At 43.4% G+C, this 10,359-nt stretch overlaps 1 protein-coding gene across 1 annotated transcript; it reads left to right on the top strand.

Moving 5' to 3' along the window:
* The first annotated feature begins 619 nt into the window (after positions 1-619).
* On the top strand, positions 620-8,689 carry MRAP (melanocortin 2 receptor accessory protein). Its single transcript, XM_075593893.1, has 3 exons — positions 620-958; positions 3,370-3,469; positions 8,464-8,689. The coding sequence occupies exons 1-3, from the start codon at positions 853-855 to the stop codon at positions 8,561-8,563; spliced, it is 306 nt and encodes a 101-aa protein (XP_075450008.1). The 5' UTR covers positions 620-852; the 3' UTR covers positions 8,564-8,689.
* The last annotated feature ends 1,670 nt before the right edge of the window (positions 8,690-10,359 follow it).

Below are 10,359 nucleotides of genomic sequence, written 5' to 3'. Positions count from 1 at the left end.
CCTTGTGCCCCAGGCACTAAAAACATAGATTGTAAGCTCTACGGGGCAGGGACTGTCTGCAGAATGTCTCTGTAAAGCGCTACGTAAAACTAGCAGCCCTATATAGGAACATGCTATTATTATTATTATTATCTCATCTCCTGCAAAAGCCCCATTTTAGGGTCTGGAATGGTACTTTTACAAGTACTTAGATGTTTGCGAACTCTGAAAATGTGTCAAAAAATTGCTACAGAAAAACTTAAAGTTTTGTGTGGTATGCGAATTTTGTGAAAAGTTAAATTGCACGTCTCTAATACCAAGATTAACTTAATACAGTTAACTTAATACAGCATTTGTGTGCCTCTCTCTGTTAATCTCCTCCAAAAATAAAGCATCTATTAAAAATAACACTATCAGTTCCTGCTGCATAAATATAGACACCATCACCCACCCACTCTACCCCTCTAGGAGAGAGCAGCATTTGTACTTCTCCTTGTTCTTATAAAGCGGATATTAATTATTCCACTAGGAGTTAGTAGTGTACACTTCATTTCCTCGTTTACACTGACCCATTCCTTGCATGTTTGCTTTAGATCCTTATCTGCTCGGACAAGGGGAGTGGGGGGGGGGGGGGAAGAGAGAGAACGCTAGAAGAGAATAAGCGGTCACCAGCAACACAGGACTGTTCAGTATAAGTGGACATGGAAACGGTCTAATAAATACATTTCTGGGGCTTGACGTGAATTGTCGACAGCTTGGAACCTATAACTTGTATATTATGAGGAGTCACCCACACATGAGCGGTCATTTCTGTGGACATAGGTCACAATGTTTTTGTCGGAATAGCTGAAGTTGATTGAAAGCGATGTGGAGATGGCTAAAGTTACCAACTCTTCTGATTACTTACAGTCTTTTGAATATTATTATGACTATGAGGATTTTGTTTCATTTGATGGAAGTGAACTGAAAGCTAACAAATGTGAGTATTAACCATCCCCATGATTTTTTCCTTTTGCTCTTATTATTTCTTGTTACATGATGGACTCTTGATTCATGAGTTGTTTATGATCATGACATGTGTGGTGGTTATTTAAAATCAGTGCTCAGTTACAGCATTATTGTGTAGGAAAATAATTAGGATTTTATACCAATATTAGGTTTCTCATGGGCATTATTATCAAGAACATACATTGGAGCTGTCATAAGGTGAATTTAAATAGAGCTATATAACATGGTTGCCAGGTGTCCAGTATTGAACTGGACTGTCTTGTATTTGAACACACTGTCCAGTAAAAAAATGAGAGGTAATACTGTAATGTTGCATGTGTAGCGATTCACAAAGCTGTGGTAACATCACTTGGAAACGGCTTTTTAACGAGCGTTCTCACTCTTCCATGCGGTAGCTCAAAAAAAGCTGAAACGCGCATTTTCTGCCAGTTACTGCTAGTCACAAAGCTCCGAGATGCACATCGTGGGTTAAATACTTGCCTCGCCTCCTCCTCAATTCCCTACTATGAGGTGCGAAAATGTTCAATGTTGCAATGAACGTATGGAAGTTTAGTGAATAGGCCCTATAGCCTCTTAGTTAATCTATTAGTTTGTGGGTGCTACAACAGGTACGCAGCGTAACAGAAGAAGATTACATTTTACATTGCATGGGGAGATTAAAAAAAAAAAACAACAAGGAGGAAGGAAGAATAGCGGGGGGTCTGCTAAAGTGGACACGCTGTCATTGAAGTGGGAGATCTTGTTTCAGACTCAGTCTGTTTATGACCTTAAGGTTCCTGCAGTTTGAGATAGGTCATGTGTACTATTTGCATGTGCATGTGTACTATTTGCATGTGCATGTGTACTATTTGCATGTGCATGTGTACTATTTGCATGTGCATGTGTACTATTTGCATGTGCATGTGTACTATTTGCATGTGCATGTGTACTATTTGCATGTGCATGTGTACTATTTGCATGTGCATGTGTACTATTTGCATGTGCATGTGTACTATTTGCATGTGCATGTGTACTATTTGCATGTGCATGTGTACTATTTGCATGTGCATGTGTACTATTTAGTATATGAAATGGTTGCAATCAAATTAATTGTATGATTAAGTATGATACAGAACATCAACAACATCATTACATCTACATGAGTGTGTCACAGGAATAAATGGAGTGAGAATGAGCTGGATACTAACCCCTTATTTGCATTCAGGGTGGCTACCTTCTACTGAAGGCCAACCCTGAGACAACATTTTTAAATTTAGCTTACCTTGGGCGTCTCCCGGCCTCCTCTGGCATCCTTCCAACATCTTCCCGGCATCTCCCGCTGCAACCTGTCAATATGGCAGCGCGGCGTCGAATGGCGTTGCCATGACAACGGGACGCTAAGTGACATCACGCGGCGTCAAGATGCCATGACAACAGGACGCCTTATGGCGCCAAGGCATCACGTGATGTCACGTCGTCATGTCAACGCGGTGTCTTGATGTCATGTAGCATTCCCTTAGAAATGGCAACGCGGCGCAGTTTGACGCCGCATGGCCATATTGACAGGAGTTACTTGCAGGAGGAGATGCCAGGAGGACGACGGGAGACACCGCCAATGTCACCACCCAGAGGTCTACTAGGTAAACCTGTAGCCCGGAGATACGTGGCCAAAACCCATAGTCTCCGGGTGAAATCTGGAGTGGTGGAAACCCTGTTTGCATTAGATGTAGAGAGCTAAAAGGAAAAAGTAAGTGTAGCAGGGAGAATGGGAGAGGGGGGATTATAGCGGTGGGACGGCTGAGGCAGGGGGTTCTGTAGCAGGTTAGTTTTGAGCTAAGGTTTGAAGACAAGATAAATGGGTGCCTATCATGTGACAGTATGGGCTTCCAAGGACAGTGAGGCCACAACTACAATGCTTTCACATGTGACAGAGGTGTAGAGACAAACAGACAGTGATGAGATAGCATGGAGCAGAGCATAGGGTGGAGGTAGCTGCTGTCTATTGACTGGCAATGATATGCGTTCATCACTGTCATTGCTACATAATGTGTTGTGGATCCTTTTGGCAGCAAAGAGGTCAAGTAAGAGTCAAAGACACATATCTAAGGTCAGGAGATGATTCTAACTGCAAACTGTAGGACTGATTGCAGAAAGGGAAACGGTAAGGCCAGTTAGTAGGAGGCTATGACGGTTGGCAATTAGATTGTAAGCTCTTCGGGGCAGGGATTCCTTTTCCTAAATGTTACTTTTATGTCTGAGGCACTTCTCCCCATCATGTATTATTTGTATTATTTGTTATTTATACGTGTATTACTGCTGTGAAGCGCTATGTAGATATACATACATATTGATTGCTATTATATAACAGATGTGCACCTGTGTCTATTTTTGTTGCATTTGCAGATTCGATCGTCATCTGTTTTTGGGTTAGCCTTGCCGTTTTTGTGGTGTTTATGTTCCTTATTCTGCTGTATATGTCCAGGACGGACTCAGCACGAGCAAAGTAAGTAGGTGTAACATTGACATGCTTCGCTATACGCTACCCTCAAATATTAACAGAGGGAGCCCCCCTCTACATCTGAGCTCTCTGTATTTTTACAGACACAAATTAAAAACTTAAAATTTTACATCAGGGGTTGGCAACCCACTCCTCTAGGGCCACCAACAGGTCAGGTTTTCAGGATATACCTGCTTCAGCACATGTGGCTCAATTGATTGAAAACCTGACCTGATGATGGCCCTTGAGGTCTGGAGTTGCCCACTCCTGCTTTATATGTATATAACTTTGATACATCATTCTATTAATCATTCGACATCACGACCTAAGTAATCAAACGAATGGAGCAGATATGATAGGCTGAGATGTACCCGAGTGTGATACGGGGTATTGCGTCAGTTCATTCAGGGTCTGCCATTGACTTGAATTCCCACCAGAACAGCAGGGATGCCCGCGTCACACTCATATATAGCCCATGGCAGCCCTTTGTGTGAACCGCTAAATTGTCCCCACTTTTTTTTCTTTCTTTGTTAAGTAATTCTGATGCCACCACTAATTAAACAGATCACAGAGCAGCAAAATAGTACAATAGTAAATATGTGCTAAGAATAAATTTCACAGGACCCCCTCCCAAAAAAAATAAAATATATATATATATATATATATATATATATCTCACAAGAAATAAATGTGTTTCACTTTGATGGTGATCAAATCTTTCTAAAGCAGCTGATCCCATTGATAAGTTGTTTAAAACATGTATTTATTTGGCGTGCAATGTGGGATATCCATTACTGGGCAGGTTATTGGCTCCTACAGAGCTGTGGAAGAGTAATATAGCGCTGTTTAGAAGATCACAAGACATTAATAGTCAAAAATAACTAAAGTACCAGCACTCTCTGACTCAGAGAAAATACAAAAACTAGGGTTATGCCAAAGAAGTAAGTGATTTAATATACGCACAAGATAATATAGCACAACTTGGAGTGATGTGGTGCAAATGTAAAAATACAAAATCCTACACATGTGGTGGTGGGGGTGAAAATACACAGGGATAGGGAGTGGGACAGACACTAGGCAAGGGGAGTGGGGACAACACAAATGGGGGGAGGGTAATCAGGGGGGCAACGTTTCGGGGGGGGGGGGACCCCTTCCTCAGGCCTGTTCCCTCAGGTCTAAAAAGACCACAAGGTACTTCCCTTAACCCTGACACCCCAGTCACCAGAGCAGCACTCAAAAAGCAAAAAGATGCAAATAGATAGCTCAAACGAGCAAATCCTGAGTACACCCGAGAATATGCAGTAAGAGAAAATGAATCAAAACATCCGGTTGAATGACCACAAGTCTCTCTTTCTCCCTCTCCTTTCCCTGGTACGCTGCTGACTGAGTCTCTGTGTACCTGAGTAGATAAAGGTCAGCTCATGATGACGTCATAAGGGCTTTCTTGTTAGAACCAATGGGCGTGTGGGATTGTCAAATGACACCCCGCATGAAATATCCATTACTGGGCAGATTATTGGCTCCTACAGAGCTGTGGAAGAGTAATATAGCGCTGTTTAGAAGATTACAAGGCATTAGTATTTCTGTAAGGAACAAAAACAATAATGTGACCAAATAAGTGAAATTGCACCTTAACATTAACAAATCTACGTAAGTACCAGCACTCACTCTCTAATAGCTAAATGATGAAAACAGTTGTAATGCAGAATAAACATTTAATAATAAAACAAACCAGAAATAAATCAAATGTGTTTGCAGAAACCAGTATCACAAATGGGCATGTCACAAAGTGAGGGGTGGGAGGGGGTGGGGGGAAGGAAAAGGGGAAAAAACATGAAACACAAGGAATATACACAAAAAACGGAGAACGGAAAGTATGCTAAGGGTGCGACGTTTCGAGGGACTACCTCTTCATCTGGCCCATTCCTCCTGGTCCAAAAGGTCCCAGAGGTACTTCCCTAAGCCTCCCTTCCCCTATAACTGGTCGAATCAGACACCCCTGAAAATAGATAGCAAACATACAGTGTAGGCTAAATACAGCTAAACAGCTAATAGCAGGGCAGCAAGAATCCACTAAAGTCAATGCCAGTAGTTCAAGTACCACAAGAAACTGTGGGCAATGGTACAGTAAAGGCTGAACACAGCTTGCAAGAAAGCAGCTTGCAAAGAAGCACCAGGAGTCCACAACAGTCAATGAAATGTTAATGGGAATAGCAAATGAAGACAGTAATCAAACCCTCTGTGGCTCTGCTCCTTGTGCTCGTGTGGAGTGCTGAGCACAAGAAGCAGAGCCACAGAGGGTTTGACATGCCCATTTGTGATACTGGTTTCTGCAAACACATTTGATTTATTTCTGGTTTGTTTTATTATTAAATGTTTATTCTGCATTACAACTGTTTTCATCATTTAGCTATTAGACAGTGAGTGCTGGTACTTACGTAGATTTGTTAGTACTATACAGGGGAATAAGGGTCCCCTTTTGTTCCGTGCACCCTGCAATTGCATAAATTTAACACTATCAGAATGCTGTCTATCGTCCCCTTTTACCCTTGCACCTTAACATTATTCATTTGGAAGTGTTGGTGCTGATCCACTCTTTTTAACCGGGAAGCAGAAACATAGCACTTGGCCCAACCGTGTCTGCCCAATTTCCTACCTGATATGTAGGATCACCTTGTGTCTATCCCAAACATGTTTGAATTCCCTTACTGTATTAGCCCCAACCACCGCTGCTGGGAGGCTACAGTAATTCACAAAACCACCCTTTCTATAAAGAAGTACTTCCTCACTTTTCCCCTGAGCCTCCCACCCTCCGGCTTCAGGGAATGGCCTCTTGTTCTGGCACTTACTCTTTCTCTGAACTAGGCCTCCCTCCTGTACTTTGAACAAAAAGACTTTTATGGCGCTTGAACAGTTTTATTTTGCATTGGACATTTAATTTGTTTAATATTAGATGCAAATGTGCACATCACATTTGCTGGCACCTCTTATAGATTCACAAGTATTACTAGTTTTAATCATTTCCGCCCTCTCCAGTACATCCTCTAAGCCAGGGACACGCAAACGTTTGGCACAGCGCTCCCTGCCTGCTCTCCACCATTGCTCGTGCCCCGTTACCTTTGCTCCAGTGTCAAATGACGTGGAGTCATGTGACATCACCCCGCGGCGTCATCTGACGCCGTGACGCTGTGTTGCCATGGTGGCGCGTTGTCCAAAGCCAAGGTAAGAGAGTGACAGAGGCCTCGTGCGCTCCCTGGCATTTAATTTAAATGCATTGGGGAAGAGCGCGGGCCCTCTGTAACTGCCACGACCCATCCAAAAAAATCTCACGCGCCCCCCCCCCCAGTTTGCGCACCCCTACTCCAAGCCGTACATATTAGGGGTTCTTTAGTATTTCCTGATAAGTCTTGTGCTGTAGAGTCTAAATCATGCACCATCTTGGTAGCCGTGGTTTTGACAATCTCCAATTTATTTCTGTCCTTCCTGAGAGATGCTCTCCAGAATTGCACGCAGTAATCTGCGCGAGGTCTCACTAATGATCTATATATAGTGACACCACCAACCCTATCTTTTAGTGCTGAGGGAGAGATCTGATCAATATGAGTCATTTGCTTTTATTGCAATTCGTCTTCTTGTTTGCTCTGACACTGTTTTGGCCGCACAAAATGTTTCTGACACTAACCTCAGATAAGCAACAGGAAACGGCCTGGTCACTGCTCATTTCAATGCACGGTATGTGGAAACGGTTTATTTGTTCTGTTGTATAATGTTCCCATCATAGCTCTTTTATTAGAAATCATTATGATAAATGGCGTGTCCCCTAATTCAGTTTGACAGAGACAGAGTAACACAGTTATCAGGTAAAAGGCCAGACCCTCCTATGACCAAAGTGTAACAATGGCAATTACATGTTTAATGGGCGACATCCGGGTTATTGAAGCATTTTTTAACAACATTCAATACCAGTAAGTATTTTTCAATAATTGTTTTGTTAGTTTGTAAACATGATTTCTTCTAATTACTCCCTTTCTGTGATTTCCCCGTGTATCTTAACAAGAGTTTACACAGGGAAATATCCCCTCCAGGGGCGGAATGGAGACAGATACCGGCCCCAGCGATATCTGTCTTACCAGCCTTCCTCCCATGATGCAGCGTTAAGTGATGTCGCGCTGTTATGACGACGCATCACCATGTGACGTCACGTTGTCATGGTGACGTGTCGCCATAACGTGGGACTCGGGCTGTACAAGCGCTTGCTGAATACACAGTGACATCACACAATGACATCACACAAAAGGGAGCAGCCAGAGCAAATCGAGCCTCTCCCAAGTCTAACTTTAAACAATAAATTCAAAATACTTATAGGTGTCAGATATGGATAAAAAAAAAGTTATCAGTTACCCAGATGAGTGCTCTTTAAACGTGTCACTGGAATTAGTTCACTTTGGTCCTAATAATTATTGCCCCTTTACATTCTTTATCAAATGTTTTTTTGGTCAACTACCCGGGGATTCCCATTAATATCCGATAATGAGGAATAGTAAAAGGTATCATGTGTGCAATTTTGTTCAAAAAGTTTAGTGGTTACACAGAGCAAGGGGTGTTTCCTCACCTTTTTAGAACGACACTATGGCAGAAGTGGCCAACTCCAGTTCCTCAAAGCCCAGCAACAGGCCAGATACTAGGGATATCCCTGCTTCAGCACAAATGGCTCAATCAGTGGCTTAGTCATTATGACTGAGCCACTTGCGTTGAAGCAGGGATATCCTGAAACCCTGACCTGTTGGTGGCCCTTGGGGACTGGAGCTGGCCACCTCTGTACTATGCCCTACAAAAGGCTGCTTTGCTTGACAGCCACACAGCATGTTATCGATGCAGTAATATCCAACACCTTAAGTTGGAGTTTCGTACAATGGAATAATTGTAGTAGTTTAGCAACTGTACTTAACATTTCAGCCACACGTTCGAAAAATAATGCATATTTGTAACTGCCCATACAGGTACACGGCAAGGACCAACGTGAGCCCTGCGTGTGTGGTTGAAAGAGTGGACGATCTAGGAGAAAATGCATCACATTCCGGGATTCATCAGCTAACCTGAGTCAGAAATGCTCACTAGAGGAACAAGGATCAGCCCTACAGTACATAGGTCCAAGTTGAACTACTCACAGCGATATGTTTTCTAAATTAAAATTAGGTGGTTGACAAAAAAAAATATTAATAATCAGTATGAGTATTTTGAAGTCATTTTACCTTATTACTTAAAACGTATTACCAACAGAGGTTTACTACCAGAATACATGGCATATCCTAGTAGGTTCTCAGACATGATGCGAGCATCCAAAAACCTCATTAGCCCATCTTTGGGGTGGGATAAACAAATACCCCTCCCTTCTCCAATTCCATAGAAACGCCAAACTGCTGAAATTTTTCAGGCTTAAAATGTGAAAATAAACGTGCTTGTTCGTTTGGATTTTTTTTTTCAAATGTACCACCTCTTAAACATACAAGTGCCATGGTGAGCTCACTCTGGTCCTAAGTGGGATTGCACCCCCGTACGGCTCATTACACGATCATCCCACAATCCCCTCTGTTTGCAGTGAGAACTATTCCTGCAGACAGCCTTCTATATTATCAACAACAAGCTGCAGGAAGCAGGATAGCGACAGGATAGCGACTGGAGTCCTGTTTTCGTTTAATGTCTTTCTGGATGGAAATCCACAGTTTTGTTTACATTTTATTTGAAACGGGTGTGGCGTATGGGTGTGTCCTGGTGTAGGTCCCTGTTAGGGACGAAACGTCGGCATTTTAGCGTATCGATTTGTTAAGTAAACCTTTTTGGAGAGTGCCCAGTCTGTGCTGCTTGTTCTTCTTGGTTTATGGAAATCTCACTGGTCTAAACAGTTTTTACGGAAATTCTTGTTCAATTCCTATCTGAACGTTTGCCTCCGAGAGACACAGATAATGCACTGGTCCAAATGGACTAATTTAACCTTGTCTTACCAGAGACACATTTCGATGTGTTGTAGATGCCTCTGGCCACAAATAAGTTAAATAACAATCAAGTTTTTTTTGCGTATACATACGTATGCAGACAGGTTCGCAGTGAGTGTGTTTCAAGCAGCACTACTTCCCATGGGATTTTTGTTCGTCATTGAAATGCAGTTGTTGTGCATTGCAAAGTACACATGTAGCAAGACTTACTGCTTCCGACGCACAGCGCAAGTCACGGCAGGGCCGGCCTTTGTCTTTGCGGGACCCAAGGCGGCACGCTGGCAGCAGGGCCCTCTCTCTAGAAAAGTTAAGGGGACTTACCTTGATGAGTGGCCTTCCCCCGGCAGCGTCACGTGATGCCACGTGCCCATGGCGACGTGTTGTCATATGACGTCGGTCACCGTGGCTACGCGACACTGAAGGAGGTGGGCCCGCTCCAGAAGAGGTAAGACCCCTCTCACAAAGGAAGGCAAAACACGCGCACGTACACACCTCTCTCTCTCTGCCGGTCCAGGGGCCCCGTGCTCCCTCCTCTTGTCCGCACCAGGATCCTACCTCCGCCCGACTGGAGGGAGAGGAAGAAGTGCAGGGCCACCGAAGGTGCAGGGCCACCGAAGGCGCAAGGCAGTCACGGGACTGCAACAGCCCCGGTTGCCAGAGGATTATCACGACGGGTTCAGATCTAGAAGCATGGATACCCCCCAGCGCTATGGCGGCAGGCACGGTCTCTGACTTTAAAGTATTTTCAGCCATGGCTCTGGAGACTAAGTTCTGCTAAATGTTTTATTCTAATATACCGTTACAGAGATGACATTTTATTCTGGGAGCGTTGTAAAAATGGCTGTCTGTTCTGCACTGTGCAGGGCTCCTCTCTATGCAGTCAGTAGGACATATTACAGAGGC

Source organism: Ascaphus truei, chromosome 3 (assembly GCF_040206685.1).
Source record: "Ascaphus truei isolate aAscTru1 chromosome 3, aAscTru1.hap1, whole genome shotgun sequence".
NCBI lineage: Eukaryota > Metazoa > Chordata > Amphibia > Anura > Ascaphidae > Ascaphus > Ascaphus truei.
Note: the sequence above shows the minus strand (reverse complement) of the source record. Positions and strands in the feature narration are given on the sequence as shown.

What these genes read in the sequence shown, in the direction of transcription:
- MRAP (XM_075593893.1), top strand. Translation starts at nt 853, where the DNA reads ATGGCTAAAGTTACCAACTCTTCTGATTACTTACAGTCTTTTGAATAT. An exon ending in TGAACTGAAAGCTAACAAAT is followed by an intron (nt 959 to 3,369) that starts GTGAGTATTAAC and finishes TTGCATTTGCAG; the next exon opens with ATTCGATCGTCATCTGTTTT. An exon ending in ACGGACTCAGCACGAGCAAA is followed by an intron (nt 3,470 to 8,463) that starts GTAAGTAGGTGT and finishes CTGCCCATACAG; the next exon opens with GTACACGGCAAGGACCAACG.